At 38.3% G+C, this 22,658-nt stretch overlaps 1 protein-coding gene and 1 long non-coding RNA gene across 3 annotated transcripts in view; both read left to right on the top strand.

Annotated features, from left to right (window-relative positions):
• The window catches only part of LOC309482859, a 95,518-nt gene that overhangs the window by 45,789 nt on the left and 27,071 nt on the right, over positions 1 to 22,658 (top strand). The window lies entirely within an intron of this gene.
• Positions 8,318 to 19,477, top strand: thbs1b (thrombospondin 1b). Of its 2 annotated transcripts, none has more exons than XM_082147480.1 (23): positions 8,318 to 8,482; positions 8,589 to 8,679; positions 9,100 to 9,659; positions 9,739 to 9,814; positions 10,193 to 10,279; positions 10,393 to 10,502; positions 10,623 to 10,748; positions 11,231 to 11,327; positions 12,168 to 12,341; positions 12,431 to 12,607; positions 12,690 to 12,863; positions 12,948 to 13,075; positions 13,593 to 13,745; positions 13,835 to 14,053; positions 14,145 to 14,252; positions 14,697 to 14,856; positions 15,156 to 15,274; positions 15,876 to 16,110; positions 16,196 to 16,423; positions 16,837 to 17,108; positions 17,195 to 17,292; positions 17,390 to 17,529; positions 17,625 to 19,477. In XM_082147480.1, exons 2-23 carry the CDS (start codon positions 8,616 to 8,618, stop codon positions 17,630 to 17,632), a joined length of 3,513 nt encoding a protein of 1,170 aa, XP_082003606.1. In that variant the 5' UTR covers positions 8,318 to 8,482; positions 8,589 to 8,615; the 3' UTR covers positions 17,633 to 19,477. The 2 variants fall into 2 exon arrangements, with proteins under 2 accessions (XP_082003606.1, XP_082003605.1); XM_082147479.1 differs by having other exon boundaries at positions 10,190 to 10,279.

The following is a 22,658-nucleotide window of genomic DNA, read 5'->3' as shown; positions in this document are numbered from 1 at the left end:
AAAGATAAAGACATATGCAAAATGTCTAAACATTATCAGTGCCTATAGTTATGTGTTACTAGAATATGTTTGCCATGCTTTATAGGCCATTAAAGGACAAGTTCGGTATTTTACACTTAAAGCCCTGTTTACAGATCGTATCTGATGAAATAGAACGGTTAAGATTAAAATTTGGACACATGCTGCTGTCCCGAGAATTTTAGGTTTATTTCGCTTCCCCCCACCACCCCCACAATGGTTGTCTATATGCACTGGAAGATTCCGTCCTAAAAACACATTAAACTTTCGTTTACAAAGACGTGAAACTCACAGAGTGGTCAGGGGTGTTCACTGATATGTTCCATCAAAAATCGCTGAAAAAGATGCATTCCAACAGGTTTTATCGTAGTTTTTGTCCAACTCCATTGACTTAATAGGACGTGCTGTGAGACCGCAGCACCTTTACGATATTACTCCGCCGCTTCTTCTTCTGCTTCTTCTGTGTATTCAATGAAATGCCCGTGGTTTGCTTGCAATTGGCAAAGGTGCATTATCGCCACCAACTGGGCTGGAGTGTCTATTATTCAAGCTCTCAACGGAAGAATCACGGGTGTGAAGCGTTTGGCAAAATAGGTCCACAAAAGCGAAATAAACCTAAAATTCTCGGGACAGGAGCATGTGTCCAAATTTTAATCTTAACCGTTCTATTTCATCAGATACGATCTGTAAACAGGGCTTTAAGTGTAAAATACCGAACTTGTCCTTTAAATATCATACTTCCAAAATTTACTTACTAGCATTAGGAAAAATGTCTCATTCATGTCACTAAAATACCCAATTTTTTCGTAACTTCTTTACTGCCGACCTCTATACTGTAAGTGTGATTTTTAGAAGCGATGTGACCCTGAAAGGATACCAAATGCCACATTTGTCACATATATCAGCAAATATATTTAATCACTGAGAAATAAATGCTAAGAAAATGTCATAAAAAAACAAGCACATTTCTTCAAAAATGTAATTCTCAGAGGGCATGGATTCTGTGCACTTACTCATCAAGTACACAAAATGAATTAACAGCTCTAACTTAGCAAGATGTCTTGGGAAAAAAAGAATACAAGTGTGTACCTGAGTAAATTATATCAGTGTACGATTACCAAGAACAAGGTTGACACCCCTTTACGCCTAGTCTGTACAAGACAGGAGAGAGATTTCTGGCTAATTGCGTGTTTGTTGATTCTCAGTGGCTGAGCCTTGGGATGTCGAACACGTCTGGGCCGGTTCTTCCCGAAAACAGTTTGCAGGACAGCACAATTTTGAGTAGGTATGAACCCAGGGGCAATTGAAGAAGTGACGCTAGAGCACCATCCCACTGAGACGACTAGCTTCCAAACTACCACTTTTGAAACGTCCCATCGGCTGAGTCAAGCAGGATAAATAAAAGCGATGTTCTGTCTGCTGCTCTGAGCTTGGAATGACTCAGTGTGTGTAAATGTCTCCTAGGATATTTTCCTATAGTATGCAACGATGCCAGGAATGTGGGCATGGCAGGTGAACTTCCAATATCCCCAAATATGGGTGGTGCAGTCAAGTTTATTACAGTTGGTTCTTTGGGATTGGAGTGTTTGTGTATGTGTAGGTGGAATGTTCATTTGTATATATCGAGAGGAAATGGCTTAACATTCCTTGTCGATGCATGGTAAATGGCAATTCTTGATTTGATTATGCAACATTGCAGTATTTATTATAAATTATATATCTGTTCGCATCATTTTTTTAAAAAAAATCAATCTTTATTCAAAATAACTTGGAGCGATGTCGTCTCTGATGACATTTACGGCGCGAGGGCGGGACAACCTGTCACTCACATGACATCACAGCAATAGCAAACCAAATGATCCAATGAATTCCCGATGGACATTCCCGATTTTTTTGTTGATGTTGTTCAGGAAGCTGTTTCACTCACAATCATATCACAACATTCGTGTCATGCCGACTTTAAAAAAAAACATCATCACAAATGTAGATAATTTGTTTTGACAATAGTAGGTTAACATAATAGACACTGGAGGGAACCAATATTTTAGTAAACCAGCTCATAGTACATACATTACTGCAGCATATTTATTTTGCTTGTGTTCTGATCTACAAATAATAAAAGGGAAATATACTTATTTATTATTAAATAAAATAAAATAAAATAATTACTAAATGCATTGTAATTATTACATTTGTTTGAATTATTAAATTACTGGATTAATTCAAATAATTAAAGAAGTATAAAATGATATGTTGCTCAAATCAGATTGAGGTTGATTAAACGTTATTAGGAAACGGTGTATGCTTCTGTCTGGTTTGATGGAGTCAAGTGATGGCTGTCTGTGTCTGTAAAACATCACTGATGATGTGTGTCTGGTTTGGTAGAGATAAGATCATGGACAACGGTATAGCAGAATGGTTAAAGCTCTTAATGATGACGGCATGTGGTCTCCTGCCACCTGGGTCAACAAGGTTGTGCTTCTGTGTAAAATATACAGATGTTTCCACTTCTCTGGGAAAGTTAATACTGTGATAAGCAACTAGCAGATGAGAATTAATCAGTTTGCCAGGAGTGCAATGATGTCATGTCCATTTATAAGTTACACAAGTAAGGAACGCGCTGAGCGAGACCTAATTTTAACTACATCTTGAGCTACAACAGACCACAACACCACTGAGGTCAATACACTTCTGGTTATGAAATTAACAAGATGATACAATTTGATTTAGCAAAATAAGCAGGTGCTCAACCAACTGTAGAGGAGGTTCAAAGTGCAACACTCAAACATAAACTTGACTTTGTTTCTTTAAAACAATGATGACAATCAAAGTTTATGTTTAGCTAAGTGAGTGTTGCAATTTTTCCTAGAGTTATGAATTTATTTGCCTCAGTAAATGCCTTCATGTTACGTCACGTATGCAAATCAGAGGTGCCAATCGGGCTACCGTGCAATTAACAATCACGACTTTTATGTAACAAAGGGTTTCCTTCAGACTGGCCAAATATGGTGTGAATCTTCAGGAGTGGAATGAACTGGCTTGCTCTCAGGCAACCACTGCAAAATTATTCAGAACATAGTGTGTTTCTTTTTTACCGCTAACTAGACTCAGGAATGCAAATTACATTGTGCATGGAAACACATTAAAAGAAAGCTGGTACACCATGACCTTCTGCTAGAGAGATGATGGAACAGACGCTGAAAACATTCTCTGACACTGAAAGATATTTAGCAACTCGCATAATATGGGGACCTGTGGAAACAAATCTCCTTTCATCTGTGAGATCTGCTGGACATGATCCTGGCACGCTCACCGAGTGTCTCTGGTCTAATGGCTTTACTCTGATGTTGTACAGGTAAAGTGTGGATTACTGGAACAGCTGCACAGGTGGTCACAGTCCGTCCTAATCCTACATCTGAAACGGTCCAGCTGTTTTGTTCTAATTCAAGACCGGTTTAAGGATGAATTACTACATTCAGGCTCAAAATACTCATACAAAATAGTCTGTGACAAAATATGCAGACCAAATCTGCCTCTTTAGTTACTTAATGATCCTGTGTGGCCTGTGACCTCACCTCGGGTTTGAGATGAATTCATATGAACATGCCATTCTGCTGATTCAATGCTCTTCAATACAGCTTTTCCTCCACATAACTTGCTGAGAAACATAAACAAGATGCTTAAGTGTCTCTGAATCAACACTCCAAAGCTTGGCTGGTCTCAGACAGAAGTTGTTTTTGATTCAGTATGGGACGATATTCCAGTCCATTAGGAATATTTAAGACAGTGGGGCTTAACACTGCTCATCCTGAAAATAATAAAATCATTCTGTTCAGTACTGTAAAAAAAATGTTTTTACAGTACTTCAACTCATCAAAGCCATTTTAAACTATATTTTTTAAGTTATACAATTCAACTCTTTTTTTTTTTAAGTCAGTGTAATGTAATTTAAAGCAACACCATATAGTTTTTCAACCTTCATAATATATTTCCAAGACCCTTGTGATGGTACATCGACTTACAATAGGTTGAATGACACGTCTGCCATAGCCTGACGGGGTCTGTATCGCTTTTACTGGCACTACGGAACTTCGGGGTTCGGGTAGTAACCCGAGCACAAAAAGAACTACAAAATTTGACTGCTTTACGGCATACGTCACTTCCCCCACCACCCATTTCCTCAAATTCGGACGTGAGAGCCCAACTAGCGGCTGGTATAGCGTGTGTATGTTGTTGTCATGGCCAAAGCAGTAACGAAACCGAAGAAGGCAAAGGTTTTGTCGGAGGAGACTAGGAAGAGAAAAAGGGAGAGTGACAAAATCAAAGGCCGGACGAGGATCAATATTGGTCCAGCGTTCGCTCGCTGGCGTGAGCTAAAGGAGGAGGAGGGGTGCCCGACCGATGCTGACTTGGCCGTCATGCTGTTGGACTGGTAAGTATATTGTTTGCATACTATCTCTAGTTTTTCGAATTTGTTGTCTGCCTGGCTATGTTACGGAAGCTATCTGGTCCTCCATTTATCTTCATGAATCAAGTAATGCTAGTAGAGGAGCGAATTATCAATCTGGTAGCTAGTAAACGCTAACATGCTAGTTTTCGATGAAAAAATAAAACCCATGAAATTATATTCATATGACATGCTGAAATATATGCCATACCTGGGATGAAGACATTTCACACGCAACGCAGGCAGTCTGCCCAAGACGTGAGAACTCCTTCTGCAGAGTTCGGGGGTATCGGCTTGTCAACAAATGCACGTGTATCCCCTGGTGTAACCATGACAGATTTTACGACAGTAGTAGAAGACAATACTGTTTCCCAACTGTAGGGGGACCCCGAGAGCAAAACTTACATGGTGTTGCTTTAAGTTGAAATTACTTACAGTCAAGTTGATTGCGCTTAAAAAATTTAGTCAGCAAGTTTTTTTGCAGTTTATTAATGATTTAAAATGATCTATAGCCACAAACATGTATGATTTTTAAATTAAATTAAATTTTACATTTAAATATATCAATATATTTGATTACCACAAAAGGCACAGTATATATATACAGTATATAAAACTAAAACAACAGAATCATCTCTCAAGACATCAAAATTATATATAAAATTACATTGATTTTGTTGTTTATGGGTTTATCTACCGGTACTTCTGAATTCTCTGGTTACGATATTTAAAGAAAACATGCTTTATTTATACACATAGAACTCATAGTTTATTCTGTCGGGAATACGCTACTCAAAACATTAGGTAACCCCCTCACACAGCCCACTTCACAAAAATGATCTGAGTTTTTGTGCATGTAAGTGTCCAAACAAGCTTACAAATAAACCCCATGGCACTTTCTGCAAAGAGGCAAAAAATGTTGGTGAAATGGTGGTTGTGCAAGGTTGTTTTTAAATCTGGAGGAACTGCGATGAGTAATAACAGGACTGAAATCGCCTGCCCCTCCTGTATTTATAGGGCAGTGAGTAGATAATTGCTCAGTCTGATGGGTCATATCTTACGCACTTATCTCCTGGACTTGTGCGTGCCATGACAGCTCAGACATCATCGAGACATCTGATGAATACTGCTTTACAAGTAAGCTTAAAAAAGAATCCAGAAAATATGCATAAATGTGAAAATGTGATCGTTCGGGAAGGATTCTTCTAGTCATGTCTTTATTTATGAAGCTTTACACCAAATGTAAGCAGCTGCCCCATAACTAGAATATTTTCTCCTTCATCTTTGCAACCGGTCCTCTCAAGTTCCGCACTTGAAGCTTGTGTGCGTCATTGGGAGAAAGTATGGTTTCCATGGCAGAGCTTTGGAAGCCATTTAGCTGAGTTATGTCGCAGACGCTCAGACTGACAGCATCTCTTGAGTCCGGGTGCCGTATCTGTGAGCACAATAGACCTGCGTGGCCACGGGACACAGAGAGTAAACACAAAGCAATGATGGGCCTTATGGCTGACTGATGCACAACCTCTTTGTATCATCAGTTAGATCTGTCCAGAGAGGTCTCTGAGGTGAGCTTTATAATCACCTCCAAACAATACAGATAGCACCCCTGTCTGACGTCCCAGAGGATCTGCCAGATTAAACTTTCACTAACTTCTACTGTTCACAAATGAGGCATTCATCACTGTGAAAAGCAAAAATGCTCATTCAGTTGAAGAAGTGTCTTCATTCCTGTTATGTTTCACTGAAAAATCAACAACCACCAAGGTGGGCATATTAGAAGTCTGCAAATCCTTAGTTCAAATAGACTGTTTTGAGTAGGAATGGGAAATGGATGGCTGATCCCTTTTAATCATCTCAACGCATGCAGTCAGTCAAAGATGCGGAACCTTAAGCAGAAAAACATTACAGCTCCGTATCTCTCACCTTAAAGTGTGTTTAAATATTTTACGCTTCGGTATGGATAGATTTTCATACACGCAAGTTAGACATAACAACAGTCATACTAAAGGACTGAAAAGTCCAAAATTCCAGACTTTTAAAGTGTCTTAAGTTATAATTATGTGTATGACTTATATCAACCTAACATTCTTGTATCTTTGGGTAAACAAGTAAACATGATTAAACCACAAAATATATTTAGACGAGTCGACTGTACAGATGTGGATTTTAACTGAAATTCTGATCTGATTTTTCATAAATGTAAGGCAAGTTGTCTCAGTTTTACTATAGCACGTTGTCAGATGCATTTTAAATAATATAACTTTATACCAATGCACAATTATAAAAAATGTTTTTTATACAAATTAATTATTAAACATTTATTAATGACAATATTGATAAGAGAGAGTCGGCAGGAAACGTAAGTTGGTCTTTTCCGCCATATTATGACATTTATCTGAATTAAACGGCTTCTCAAACAAGAAAAAATGTAGCGCACGACTTGATTTTGTCTATTGGAAATTGATTGGATCATTGAGGTTTGCTAGTGGTTTAGGTAGGCCTATGACTAATTCGCCATGGTTCGTGAATCCTTCGAGATTTTCCTATGGGGTTTTAGAATGGTTTTTTTTTAATTTATGTGTAAAATAAAGCCTGCGGTAAAGATAAGTTGACGATGATTTAACATTTTGTTCTACAACGTAATTTACACCCTTTGAGAAAATGTAAATCTTGAAGCATTTTTGAAAATGTATGTTTTTAATAAGTAGCCTAACTAGATAAGGCAGTTTGGGATGTGTAGAACAAAACACAAAAGTATCGTCAAGTTATGTTTACCACAGGCTTTATTTTACACATAAATGGAAAAACCCCATTCTAAATCCCTATAGGGAAATCTTGAAGGAACCAGCGTCAAATGAAGTCTTCCAGGTTCTGATGTCATACCTGCACAGATCTATTGCTGTGATGTCGTGTGAGTGACATGTTTTCCTGGTAAAGACATCATCAGTGGAGGGAAGTCAATGCAAGAGGGACGGGAAGTTTATTTTATTTGATTTTTTTATATATATATATGTCCACAGATAAAAAACAATATTCCATAAAAATAAGAATTGTCCATTTTAATGTCATGGTGACTTTAAGGTTACGTTTTAAACAATGTTGAAAATTGTGTTTTATTGTTTCAAAGTGTTTTTGCAAATAAGTCAATAGGCTACTTCATGGCAGCTTAACAACGTCCCACATATAGCCTAATGTGTGTATTAACTGATTTCATGGATTTAAGTTGCTTTAACCGAAAAACAACAGCAACATTTATAGAAATCAACATTGGGACCCATTTGAGGAGAACCAAGTGCTCAAATAAACACAGAACGGCCTCTAGCGGAGACACAGGTTACTGCAGCCTTTTCTTCACGAGCATCCTATCAGATGCTGCGAATGGTACCGAGCACTCAGATAAAGCGTTATAAGAAAGTTATAAGAAACACTTTCTCAAAGATAAATTAGCCACTTAAACATGCAAACGTAGCTTTGGTCATTAATTATAGATGGCTTGAAATAAAATACAATATGTAGCCTACACAAGGGCCGGGTAGAGCCTTCTTCAGTGCCTTTATGAAATAACAGGAATTATTGAATGACTGCAAGAAGCCGAACGTCGATACAAAATAATCAGGACCGCGGCAAATAAAAAGGCACCAAACGGAAGCACCGGTCATGAAAATCATAAGTAGCTATGTATGTTTATGGAATGTGTTCGTTGGAATGTGGTGCGTTTTTCCCCTCGTGTATAACTCAGAAAAACTCTCTGTGAGGTAACGCAAGCTCGTCCCTTTTTCCTTCCAGCATCTGATTGGAGGAGACGCGTGCTCAGGAATGTCATGAAACTATTTAAATAGCACTTTGTTCTCTTTAGTGATAGTTAGATTGACCACTGTAACTACAGCAAAGTAACATTGAGTGCTGTAGATCGCGAATAGAGAGGAAAATCATTATTTTGAAACGACATTTGATTGACGAATCTTAGGAATTATTTCACTTTTCCCTGGATTTGCTGATGTTTTAAACGCGTTAAAGGTGCGTTTTCCTATTCTTTTTTATTTCTTTTTTTACCATTGATTGATCAACCTGTTAAGGTTACGTTTTGCTGAATTTTCTATAACTTATACCTTTATGATTCCAGATTGTTAAAAGAATAATAAGTGACAAAATGAAGTCAAGTGCAATCTTTTTGCTACTGATGCTTTGGAACTGCGAGAGCGCGAGAGTCGCAGGTGAGCGAACTAGACCAACTGATGGCGTTTAGCGTTTGTGAGTGCTGCTGTGGTTTATTGTATAACTAGCTGTTACATATTAAAATAATAATTGACAGTCACTTGTAATTTATCGCAAAATAAACTCAAACGAGGTCAAGGGGGTTTATGTATGAGTTTATTTTGGCTTTCTATTGGCTACTTTTTGGCTTTCTATATATTATCCCACTTATTTTACGGCTTCTTAACAAAAAAAAATATAATAAAATACTGATTAATCTTGATTCATGAGCGGTCAGTTATATTTATTCAGAAAATTTTGACCGCTGAATTGACCTATCAGAATGAAGCATTCCAAAGAGCCGTGTAATAAATTCAAAAATATACGTTACAGTTTAGTACATTATAATGAGATTTCGTTCACTTCTGAATTCCTGGTAGAAAGTCGAGACGACAACAGTGTTTACGATCTGTTTGAGCTCGTCCAAGTGCCGAGGAAAAACCACGGGGTCACCCTGGTGAAAGGCGACGACCCGTACAGCCCCGCCTACAAGATCCTGAACCCCGACCTGATTCCCCCGGTTCCCGAGAGCGCCTTCAGGGACCTAATCGATTCCATTCATGCCGAGAGAGGATTTCTGCTCCTGGTCAACTTCAAGCAGTTCAAGCACACACGGGGAAGCCTTCTGACCGTGGAGAAGAATGACGGCTCCGGACCCGTTTTCGAAATCGTTTCTAACGGGAAAGCCAACACTCTGGACATTGTGTTTTCCACTGAAAACAAGCAACAGATCGTTTCCATCGAGGAAGCGGATTTGGCGGTGGGACACTGGAAAAACATCACTCTTTTCGTGCAGGAGGACAGGGTTCAGTTCTACGTGGGATGTGAAGAGGTTAACACTGCGGAGCTTGATGCTTCGATCCAGTCGATCCTCACTCAGGAGACCCCAGGTGTGGCGAGCTTGAGGATCGGCAAGGGCGCAGTAAAGGACAGGTTTATGGTGAGTGGACAGTTCACTGTATGAATCTTGTTGCATGGTAAATGCAGCGAGAAGCATTAATAACTTGTGGATTTTTTAGGGGGTGTTGCAAAACGTGCGCTTTGTGTTCGGAACCACACTGGATGCGATTCTGAGGAATAAAGGATGCCAAAACTGTAAGTGGAATTCCGAAAACATGCATGTAATCAAGAAGAAAAGATGATAAATGAAATCTTTGTGCCCATGTTTATTAGTTTTCTTAAATATGAATAATATTTAAACAAATTATTTTATTCACTTTTTAAAAAAATACACAGTCCGACAATTATTGAGACAGAAAATGATAGAAAATAGATTCGGGCTAAAAAATGAAGAAGAAGCGCATCACGTCATCATTCCACTTGCATTACATTTTGTGCCAGTGAATGAGCAATAGTAATACAAGATAAAAACTTAAAGCTGCCTCCATTAGCTTTTCATTAAACTTTTCCATTAGCTCAATCATTTTTATAATAAACTTTAATCCACCTGAATGCCCTTTCCTCTTGCAGCAGTTATGACTGATATCATCACCCTTGACAATCCCATAAATGGATCCAGACCTGCAATCAGGACTGATTACACTGGCCACAAAACAAAAGGTAATCCTTCCTTTTCAGTAATCCATACAAATAAAATGTACAAAATATACACGTAGGTTGAGAACGTGAATGCAATTTTAAACTTTGCAAACTGCATATTTCTCCTTATGTAGATCTGCAGATGATTTGTGGCTTCTCTTGTGAGGAACTGGCTGGCATGTTCAAGGAACTGAGAGGTCTTGGTGTGGTTGTGCAAGAACTGTCCAAAGAACTCCGCAAAGTGGTGAGGAGAAAAGTCGCTGCATGTAGATATATTAAACTATATATTGAACTTGTGTAGTGGACATGCTGTAGATTAACACACTCCACATAATCAAACCCCAATGTTCGTTTGGTTTTCCAGATGGACGAGAAAAACGTGCTCATGAATCACATTGGCATTCATGCTGGTGTCTGTATTCACAATGGAATTGTGCACAAAAACAAGGAGGAATGGACGGTGGACGATTGCACAGAGTGCACTTGCCAGGTAAGAACCCAAGACATGTTAGACTCTCAGAGCTGCCTGCTCTGTCATTGAACCACTAATTAGTGTGTTAGCGAGATGAGAGCAATGTCACTGTAGGAGCTATGATACACAGTACTGGTCTTAGTCTTGTCCATTATGGCAGACTTAAGCTGGGTGTATCCATTTCCCAAAACTGCCTAGCCTCTAATTAAAAGTGGGACATGGATGTAACTAAAGGAATACAGTCAACTGAACAAAACATTATAAACTATACGTAAAATGATTTGAGGTAAAATATTTTCATGCCTTCAGCCTAGTTTTTCTGCAGTGCCACATCATATCAACACTGAGGAATATTTACATGCCTAATTACACGGACTTAAACACAACCACCCTTTGTGGTGTTGCACTACAGCCAGAGACTATTGTTTTTAATGTCATATGCACTAGTTGTGGCAGATCCTTTAACAAATGATTAATGAGAGTCATTTTGTCATCTGCAGAAGTCTGCAACGGTGTGCCGCAAGATTTCGTGTCCCATAATCCCGTGTGCAAACGCCACAGTGCCTGATGGGGAATGCTGCCCTCGTTGTGGAACCCGTAAGTGCAACTGAGCTGCTTCACAACAAACTTTAGACACTTGTAATTGAAATCATTTTAATAATATAATTTATATGTTGGTTATATATACACTACTGTTCAAAAGCTTAAGGTCAGTACATAAAAAAAAATTAAAAACTGATACTTCAGCAAGGACACATTAAGTAATCAAAAGACATTTACGCTGGAAAAAAATTACATTTCAGATTTCCATTTGTTACAAAAGATTTCTATTTAAAATCAAATCAAAGAATCACAGTTTCCACAAAAATATTTAGCAGGACAACTGTTTGCAATATTAAAATAATAATAAAAGAGCTGTTGCTACCCAAACATCCACAGTCATTGTTGCGTCACACAATAGACTTCAACTGAAGTTTAACTAATGAATGGAACACTAGAGCTTTGTGCATCACTGAATCGCTAAATGGCCATAATTGTCTAAATTGGTTAAAGAGAGGTGGAAAATTGGTGCTGTTTGGCAGCGACTCAAAAAAGAAACCGCATTCTCCTCACGTCTTGAGGCCCTGCCATGCATAGCAAGAATTTACATTAATATCAGCCTTAAGTGTTTGAACTTATGGCATAATCAAATGTGTTTGCAAATACCATTTCCACATTTGGAGAAGGACTCAAAGGTATCCCTGTGCATTAAGTACACTGACATTTCCCCAGCATTCCAACTGCTTAGTTCATGCCAGGGTTCCCTGGAGTGCTCTGTCTCGAGCTGCCCAGGCTAAATTGAGTCCATTAAGGCCCAGTATTAAAAGCTTTTCTCCATTTTGCTGCTTTAGAAAGAAGGAATAGCTCTGCTATTGTCTTGTTTTGCTCTCTCGACAGCGAGCGACTCCGCTGAGGATGGCTGGTCCCCCTGGTCTGAATGGACCCATTGTTCTGTGTCTTGTGGAAGGGGCATTCAGCAGCGCGGCCGCTCTTGCGACCGCATCAATAACAACTGCGAGGGCACGTCGGTGCAGACGAGAGACTGCTACCTCCAGGAGTGTGACAAGCGCTGTGAGTGGTGTCCAACGACAATAAGTGTCTACAGTTTTTCCTCACAGTCGAGGGGAAAAGTAACAATTTGCATCTTTCATTTTCAACAGTTAAACAAGATGGCAGCTGGAGTCACTGGTCACCCTGGTCCTCCTGCTCGGTCACCTGTGGTGCTGGCGTTATCACACGCATTCGTCTCTGTAACTCTCCAACACCTCAAATGGATGGCAAAGATTGCCAGGGTGAAGGTCGGCAAACCGAGAGGTGTGAGAAATCACCATGTCCGAGTAAGTGAACGCCGCGTGTAGCGTTAAAAAAAAAAATGTTATTGAAAAAATCGAATTTTTTTTATTGTATATTTTTTCATAGTCAATGGTGGCTGGGGACCATGGTCACCCTGGGACACTTGCTCCGTTACCTGTGGCGGTGGCGTCCAAAATCGTAAGCGTCTTTGCAATAATCCAGTGCCCAAGTATGACGGCAAAGACTGCGTGGGAGACGCAAAAGCCAGCCAGCTTTGCAACAAACAAGCCTGTCCAATTGGTGAGTTATAGTGTCACTCAACCCTTCAGATGGTACTAGTCTGTGTTTCCAAGTTATGTCAATCACTTATGTGCATTTCCACAGATGGATGTCTTTCAAGTCCATGCTTTGAAGGAGCCCAGTGTACAAGCTTCCCAGATGGCTCCTGGAAATGTGGAAAATGCCCCACAGGATACACTGGCAATGGAATCAACTGCAAGGATATCAATGAGGTGCAGTCAAAAAGTCAAATCACTTTTAGATTACATTTAAAAGTGTTAAAAAAAATTATTAGGCCTGGTTTCACAAACAGGGTTTGGATAAAACCAGGATTAGGCCCTAGTTCAATTAGAACATTTAAGTAGCTTTATAAATGTGCCTTAGAATTTTTTTTAAGATATCTCAGTGCAAGTTCAGTTAACACAGTTAACTTTTCAGTTGAAACAGCTCAAACATGGGACTAGGCTTAAGCCTTGTTTTAGGCCTTGCATTGGTTAAAGGTAATAGAAACGTAAAAATAGAGGAAATCAGCATGCATTGTTAAATGTCAAATATCATCCGATATGTATATCCAAAATCAGTCAAAACCAATAAATTGAATAAATAAATAAATAAAATAATACATTTTGAAAAATAATAATAATTAATATATCATGTATCCCGACTATTTTAATTATTTATGCCTATGCTCTTATGACTACAATGCATTGGGATGCGAAAATCTCATTATTCATTTTCTCTTCATTACAGTGTGAGGATGTCCCTGATGCCTGCTTTGAATTTAACGGAGTCCATAGGTGTGAGAACACAGTGCCGGGCTACAACTGCCTGCCATGCCCCACTCGCTACACCGGCCCACAGCCGTTTGGTCGAGGAGTGGAGGACGCTGCTGCCAAGAAACAGGTAAATGAAGGAACACAGATAGATTACAGATTACCAGCGTGCACCTGCTCATGAACTGATTCACGCTGACTGATTCATCTTTGCTGCAGGTGTGCACGCCTCGTAATCCCTGCATCGATGGAAGCCACGACTGCAATAAGAACGCTCGCTGCAACTACCTGGGCCATTTCTCAGACCCTATGTACCGCTGTGAGTGCAGACCTGGCTTTGCTGGAAATGGACACATTTGTGGAGAGGACACTGATCTTGATGGCTGGCCTAACGCTGATCTTGTGTGTGTCGAGAACGCAACCTATCACTGCAAAAAGGTTGGCATATAATGGCTTCATTTGTTATTTTAAAAATACAAATAACATCATTGTGGCTATTTTTAATTTTCATACTCTATTCTTTTTGAAGGACAACTGCCCCAATCTTCCCAACTCTGGGCAAGAGGACTACGACAAGGATGGAATTGGTGATGCTTGTGATAATGATGATGACGACGATGGCATTCCTGATGACAGGGTAAAAAATATAGTTGCAATACTGTCCACTGTAAATATATTCCACAGATGCTCAATCCAGTCAAGTGAATATTTGTTCATTTTGCACGGTGCATGAATGAAGAGAAAAAGTAAAGCCGTTTGAAATTCAGGCTGAGGTGTGGAAAAAAAGTGCTGTGTAAAGTAAACTCAGTTTCTCTTGGAGACAAACCTCAAATTCCACCAAAGAAGTACCTTTCTGAAAGACCTGCAGTGTATCTTGCTAATCCAATATTATCCTTGGTCCAAATCCTAAAATAAGGCTCGCTTTTATCGTTGCGCCCCTCTAAATAGACCTACACAGCCGCAGCCAAATTACAAGCCTAACATCTATAAGAAATAACCTTCGTGTGAGAGGGCCCTGTGAAGAGTTGCTTTGCCATATTTCTCCATCTGAAGTTCTGAACTGTGGTCTCTTTTAAAATAGGACAACTGCCCACTCATCTTCAACCCAAGACAGTACGACTATGATCGCGATGACGTGGGAGACCGCTGCGATAACTGTCCGTACAACAGTAACCCAGACCAAACCGACACTGACAACAATGGTGAAGGTGACGCCTGTGCTGTGGACATTGATGGAGATGGTACGAAATTGCTCTTTATTTATCCATACATGGGCCATTCCTTGACAAACCTGTCAAGAAAATATTCATAATTCACTCCATAATCAAGAAATTAACGAAATAAAGTGTGTTTTTTTTTCATTATCACATTGTCAAGACTCTTTAGCATATTTTACCCCAGCAATTATCAATATCATAATAAATTCCTTTTTAAGTGAAATATACACCTGGATATTTTCTTGACAGGTTTAATGAGAATCCTCTCTTGCTCAGAGATAAATGTCATTCAGTCTTCACCATAATATCTTTCTTTTTGACAGGTATTTTGAATGAGAATGATAACTGCCCATATCTATACAATGTCGACCAGAAAGACACTGATCTCGATGGAGTCGGTGACCAGTGTGACAATTGCCCTCTGGAACACAACCCAGATCAGGTATGTATATGTATGTGAGACTTAGAACGAGTGAGTGAATATAGCAGGTGTTTTCAAACCATTATACAACCCACAGAGATCTATGTGCTGTTCAGTTCAGCTGCTAAAAAAATACCCAGAGGGTAGTCTCAGTCTTTACTAAGCTATGTATGGGAGGAGTAAATCCACTTCTCCTTGAAGCCAAAGCCACACGAGAAAGCAATAGGAGGCTTTTCAGGTACATTCACTAGTGTTCAATTAACCCAAAGGATATGTGGAGGTAAAGAATGGTTATTAGTGAGGAGTGAGAGATTTGCCGTTGGGTTTATGCATGCCCTGTCGGCACTCAATCCCTGCGGATCACACCTGTGCCATGGTTAACTGAAGAGAAGGAATGCACCCCTCCTTTCCTCATTAGACTCTGAAATGTGACTGTGGTAGTGCCAAGCTTTAGGAACATGAGATTACTTTTTGAGAAATCCTAAACAGATGGGCCAACTACAACAGAACTTTTTGCCTTTTAGAAAAAGTGGGAATATTTTAATTGAGAAAGCCATAGAGATTCACTTGAAAAACAGTGGGATTTAGATGCTTACTGATTCTGCGCTCTCACTCTTAACAGCTCGACTCTGATTCGGACCGCGTTGGAGACAAATGTGACAGCAACCAGGATATCGATGAGGACGGTCACCAAAACAACCTTGACAACTGCCCGTACATCCCCAATTCGAACCAGGCTGACCACGACAAGGATGGTAAAGGAGATGCCTGTGACTACGATGATGATAATGATGGCATCCCTGATGACAAAGACAACTGCAGATTGGTTTTCAATCCAGATCAACTGGATTCTGATGGTCAGTTTTGCCTCTGAATATTCATAACTATTGCATTTATTAATGGAAAGATTTATACTTACGAGTTTAACTTCTTCATTTGTAGGCAACGGACGTGGTGATGCCTGTAAAGACGACTTTGACCAGGACAACGTCCTAGATATCTATGATGTGTGTCCTGAGAACTTTGACATTAGTGTTACAGACTTCCGCAAATTCCAGATGGTACCTCTGGATCCCAAGGGCACTTCTCAGATTGACCCCAACTGGGTGGTGCGTCACCAAGGAAAAGAACTGGTTCAGACAGTCAACTGCGACCCCGGCATTGCTGTTGGTACGTCTAGTCTTTAAAAAAAATACAATTTATAATAAAAAATAAATAAATAAAAATACAATAAATAGAAAAACCTTGCACATCTAAAAAAAAATACTGGGGAGTGTGTAAGATATAAAGTAATATCATAAATAGAGAAGAAAAATCCCACAGTACCATAGCTTGCAAAAACTGACAATATTAATGCAACTTTTTGATCACTATTTATGAACGAAAACTAAAATGAAAACCAACTGAAAACATTTTAATCTACTGAAATAGAAATAAAAAAATGAATGTAACTCGCAATTGCGAGAAAAAAAGCCAGAATTCCCTTTGTTATTTTTTATTCTGTGGTGGAAACAAGCTTCCATATATGTACAAAGAGTAAGCAACAACAAAATTCTGACCTGTTTTTCTAAATTTCTTCAAAGGTTTTGATGAATTCAATTCAGTCGACTTCAGTGGAACATTCTTCATCAACACAGAGAGGGATGATGACTATGCCGGCTTTGTTTTCGGCTACCAATCCAGCTCTCGCTTCTATGTGGTCATGTGGAAACAGATCACACAGACCTACTGGTCCAGCACACCAACCAAAGCACAGGGTTACTCAGGGCTATCAATCAAAGTGGTTAATTCCACCACAGGGCCAGGCGAGCATCTGAGGAACGCCCTTTGGCACACCGGAGACACTCCAGGACAGGTACATCTCACCGAGTTCACTGTGATGAAATCAGGTTTGAAAGCTGTCATATGAGTACCAACATTTCTGAACTCAATTCATTTTAGGTGCGCACACTGTGGCATGACCCGAAGAACGTGGGATGGAAGGACTTCACTGCTTACAGATGGCACCTGACTCATAGACCAAGAACTGGACATATGAGGTATGTTTTAATTTATATCTCCTGAGGATATATTGTTATTGATTTGTCCTCTGAGGATATTTTAATGTGCTAACAACATTTTCTCTACAAATTTCAGAGTGGTCATGTATGAAGGCAAAAAGATCATGGCAGATTCTGGCAGAATTTATGACAAAACATATGCAGGCGGAAGACTGGGTCTCTTTGTCTTCTCACAAGAGATGGTGTACTTCTCAGACCTCAAATACGAATGCAGAGGTGAGTGTCAACACATCCCATAGGCATCCAAATAAATGCTAACTTTTATTTACATGACCAGTATTAACACTTTCTGTCTTTCGCTTCATTTTCAGATGTGTAATTGCACAGTCAGGAAGTTTATCAAAGAATGCACCTTTCCATATAATTATGTATTCCGGGCAAAGTCCAGGGACAGATTTGACGCTACTTGTTCTGCTCGCACACTGGTGGAGTGAGAAAGCAGGAGGTCAATTTCAATGTAATTGTCACTGGTTGGGATAGAAAACAAGTGGCTGCCGATTCAGAATATCTGGACTCCTCCACCATTAGCAGGTAGAGCAGAAGAAAGTCTCCCTCGCTTTGCTTAATTGGGAAGACTGAGATCTCTCTCTGAAAAACCTCATTCGGCTCTGTGTGGGAAGAGCTCCCAACAGACAGCTATGCACTTCAAAACCTTTATTCTCTCTCTCTCTCTCATGTGTTTTCATGCTCTCTTCCTGAAAAGATCTCCAAATTATTGCTACTTAAGAGAGAGCAAAACCCTTTTAAAAAGATTAATATTCTAATATTCAGTATTTTATCAAAACCTTAAACCGATTTCTTGACTAGGAACAAAGCAATGAGAATGTTTTAAGATATTGAAGCAATCAACAAATTGTTAAACAATATATATATATTTTTTTTTTTTTCACCCACAGTCTAAGCAGGGGATTTTTAAGAAGACCAATCTGTCATTTATTGAATTTTATCTAAATTTCTGTTTGTCTATTTAAAAGTTTTGCTTGGCAGAGGCTCATCTTAAGTATATCATACATACATACATCTTAATGTACATTCATAAAGGTCTGGAAGGAGATAACTCTTGGTTTAGTGGGCATAGTTTTCTCAGGGCTAGATGGTTAAACCATTTTAACAATACATTAGAAATAGCATAATGAAAGTTTGTATGAAGAGCAATTGGACAGACCCAGGATTGAAGATTCTCCGTTACAGGAAATGATTTAGCCACATACGGATACTAGATTACCAAGTACTCTAGCCTTCTTCTCAAATAAAATACGAGGTTTTATTTGAGATGCTAATTTCTAAGGGAATGTTGAGTTTAAGTCTTTTAGACTTCTATATTTAGCACTTACAAAATGCTTTTCGCATTTGGCTAGACTGTGCTGTGATTTTGCTTCAAGAAGCACAAGAGAGGGTCTTGCTAAAGATAAGCCTCGTTAAAAAACAACTATTTCAAAAAAACTTCATAACCAAGGGCCTGTCCAATACTACTCGTCCAAGCCTTTCCAGTCAAGAACCATTCATCCATCACTTCCAAACGAGATGATCTTCTGACCTGTTTGCCTTTTCTGTAAGAGAGAGAGATAAAGGAAAACTTTAATGTACAAATATTACCTCATTGCTGTTTTGTAATTTGATCAAACAAAAGCTTTTAAATACTTTTTCCTTTGCTTAAAGAAAACAAATTGGTTGCCTTATTGCTACTGTAGCACAAGTTGTAAATAGTATATAGAACAAACAGCCAGCCCCACATCCCAATGGAAAATAGAGTAAAACGGGAGACAAAACTTTTTTTTAGGAATACATTTGCCAGTGCTTCAATGTCCAGTACCTTTTTTTTTTCTTTTTTTTTTTTTTAAGTTGATAAATTATTGCTCTATTTGTTGTCTCTGTTTGTAAGACTGTTTCATATGTGTGTGTAGATAAATGCTATTTAAATAATTTATCATGGAATGCCTCCTGAGAAGGACGCATTTCCATCTGTATAAACAGTTTGCACACTGACGTGAGGATGTTCTGTTCTTCATTGTTTGTATCTTTATTGTGTTGTTATTTTTGTACATTTAGTGATGCTTGACTGTAAACATTTTTACTTAGTTACACAATGCTATTTTTATGTTATAGCAATTATTTTGGTACATACTTCAGAATAATAAACAGATGATAGACATTGTAAAACAGATGTTTATTGGCTGTGGCGGCTTTTTATTACTGCGTGTTTGTGTCTCGTGAGAATTTAGTTGTGCCAAAGCAAGTCTAAATGACTGAAATCTTCCGTGCACGGCATGAAAGGTCAAAGTGATTATAAAACAAGTTCATAAAGGGTATATTTGGCCCTAACATGTGCTTGAAAGCAAACTGCTACATGGCAGAAATACCTTATAAACTCTCAAAATAGATTATGTAGACCAAGGTCAATATTAGTTCCAAGTTGAAGGCTGAGACAAGTCCACCTTCTTTTTCTGAAGACAGGCATACATCTTCAGAAGAAGTGTGGAATGTTACAGCAGCGCCTCTCCTCAGGGTTAATCTTTTAATTCCTGACTCGCCTGTGGGGAGAGCGTGAACCTCCCTGACCCACTGTGTGGCATTCTGGGTATACTCAACACAGATCTGGCTGATTTAGTGCTCCTCTGACAGGTGCGGGTCTGTAAACACATTCATATCACACTGGCCAGGGATCAGAGAAGATCTCAGGGTTACGGTGGAGATCCAGAGACAATATGGGCACAAGATTGCAAAATTGGCTTTTGTATTAGTTGTCCAAAATTCCAACAGGCAAAAACTGTTAGAGAGACCTTAATATGATATGTATATATCATGGAGATGATCTGCTTACTGGGAGGTTTAACACTACTTCTAAGTCTGCTTTTTTGGTCGTGTTCCATAACTTTTTGTGTTTTCGTGGTGGTCAGGCCTCCCATTCATATTTACGACTTAAATAAACGTGCAATAAAAATAACGTTTTTGCTATATGAATAGAAGCTGTAAATTCAAAATGTCTGAGGTACTGTCTGGTTATATATAAATCTTGAGGTTGTTTTTTGAGGCGGTAAAAACAGTAATACTGCTCTGTTCAACAGACAGAGGTTTTAGTTCCTAAGTCTGAATTATTTTTAAATTTAGTGTGTGTGCTGATTTATTTATTTTTTTTTGTTATAAAACTAGAGATTTGGGCAGTAATTTGGCCTGGTAAATGTCATGGTTTGTCACCAAAATGATCTGTGTGGTTTTTAAATGTGTTGCCATATATACGCAAACATAAATATAAAATATCTGAAAGAAATGAAAGTTTGGGTGTTGTATAAGTAGCATCAGAGAGAACATTGTAAGTTTGCAATACAGTTTTGGGTCTATATACTTTACTTCTCTTATGCTCACCATGGCTGCATTTATTTGTTCAAAAATACAGTAAAAACAGTAATATTGTAAAATATTACAATTTAAAATAACTGTTTTCTATTTTAATATATATTCAAATTTAATTTATTCCTATGATGGCAAAGCATCATTACTCCAGTCTTCAGTGTCACATGATCCTTCAGAAATGATTCTATTTGATGATTTCTCATTATCAATGGTGAAAACTATGTTGTGCTGCTTAATATTTTTGTGGAAACCACGATACATTGTGTGACACTTATTCTGAACAGAAAGCTACAGCTATTGTGGCTTTATCGTGGTCATTTTGACCAGTTAGCATCTAACAAAACGAAAAGTGTGATGCCATTCTAACATCTGTAATGTCAATTTTCTTTCTCAGTTGAACAATATGAAACCACTGTGCATAGTGCACAGCATCCCATATGTTTATTTAGAGTGTGCAATAGCATGAAATGACTATTTCAAGGTGAATGTCTACTGTAAACTGTCTGTGACAAAAAGGAAGCCAGAGACTAATAATTTACTATTCATTAGGGCACTGGCACAAGATGAGAGGCCGTGCGGGAAGTTGAAAGGAAGTAGCTCTAGCTTTTAATTTCCTGCAGTGAGCGCGCCTGCTAACTCATGGTTAAAGCGGATCCTGTAATTCATGCAGCTCCCACCACTTTACTGTATCAGACAGCAACAAACAGATCAAATCACTGGGCAAAGCTACATTACATGTCAAAATAAAACAGCACATGATGAATTATGACTTTCATGCTTATTTTCATCAGAGCGAAAGTTGCAGGAAAAGTATATGAACTCTTGGATTTACATTGGATGTGAATATTGTATTATTAATTGGTCATAACATTTGATCTGATCTCCAACTATAGATCACAATAACAGACAAATACAATCTGCTTAAACAACTAATTTACACAAATTGATATATTTCCATCTTCCACTTCCACAAAAAAAGGATGTACTGATTGTATGGCCAATAATAAATATAAATGGCCAATATTAAAATTCTATACTGTTAAAAAAATAAAACACTAAAGACTAAAATTAGTTGTTTTATATAAATTAATTTAGGCATCACAACATTATAATGTACAGTACATTAATTTAAAGATTACATTTATTAGTGTTAATAATCATCTTATTGAGTGTTAAATGGCAGCAACGGTAATCTAAATCTAAAAGTAGGAGAAATTAACTATTAAATATCTAATACTGGCTTATAACTGATATAATACTGATACATCATGCATCCCTAAAAATAAATAAATAAATCTATAGCAAATTCAATGGTTCGCATCAGTCTTATTTTTAGTATTAATTATGTTATTAAAGTATGTATTAATCTTTTGAGTTAGTTTATATTTTCATAGTTTCAGTTTTCGTTTTAATTTAAGTTTTAGGACATTTGTTATGTGTTTTGGTCATCTCAGTTTTAGGTTAGAAATTCAATTTCAACTCATTTTTTTTAGTTGCCAGGTCAACTAGTTTTTTTAAGTTTGGGTTTTTCATCTAATATTTATATTTTATTTTATTTAAACTTTATTTCAATTAGTGAAAACGATTTTAATAGTTTTAGTTAACAATAACAACACTGGTTCGTATATGTTTTCTTGCAACTATGTAAGGATGTGGTTGCCATTCCACCAAAGGCAGAAATCAGAAAGTACCACTAACCAGTTATGTGAATGCCTAGATTAGGTTCAAAGATCTCATTTTGCCACAGCTTCTGGATGATCATTTTCTAAAATGTGACTTTGAGAAACAGAGTATCTTAAAAAGATATAACATGAAAATCTGGACTTCAAGCTTGAATCCAGTCCTGTTAGGACAGTAAAAGGAAGACTGAAGCTTCAGCAAGAGCATGTTGTTACCGTTTACAACCACACGCTGCCCTCACAGATGTGTGAAATACCAGGCTTCCCCGCCATATGCATACATCCTAGTACAAACCGTGCTCTCCTGCAGCCCGC

Source organism: Leuciscus leuciscus (genome assembly GCF_965113295.1).
Source record: "Leuciscus leuciscus genome assembly, chromosome: 19".
Classification (NCBI taxonomy): domain Eukaryota; kingdom Metazoa; phylum Chordata; class Actinopteri; order Cypriniformes; family Leuciscidae; genus Leuciscus; species Leuciscus leuciscus.
This window is presented reverse-complemented; position numbering and strand designations above follow the sequence as displayed.

What these genes read in the sequence shown, in the direction of transcription:
- thbs1b (XM_082147479.1), top strand. Translation starts at nt 8,616, where the DNA reads ATGAAGTCAAGTGCAATCTTTTTGCTACTGATGCTTTGGAACTGCGAG. An exon ending in ACTGCAAGGATATCAATGAG is followed by an intron (nt 13,076 to 13,592) that starts GTGCAGTCAAAA and finishes TCTTCATTACAG; the next exon opens with TGTGAGGATGTCCCTGATGC. An exon ending in TGTGGACATTGATGGAGATG is followed by an intron (nt 14,857 to 15,155) that starts GTACGAAATTGC and finishes TCTTTTTGACAG; the next exon opens with GTATTTTGAATGAGAATGAT.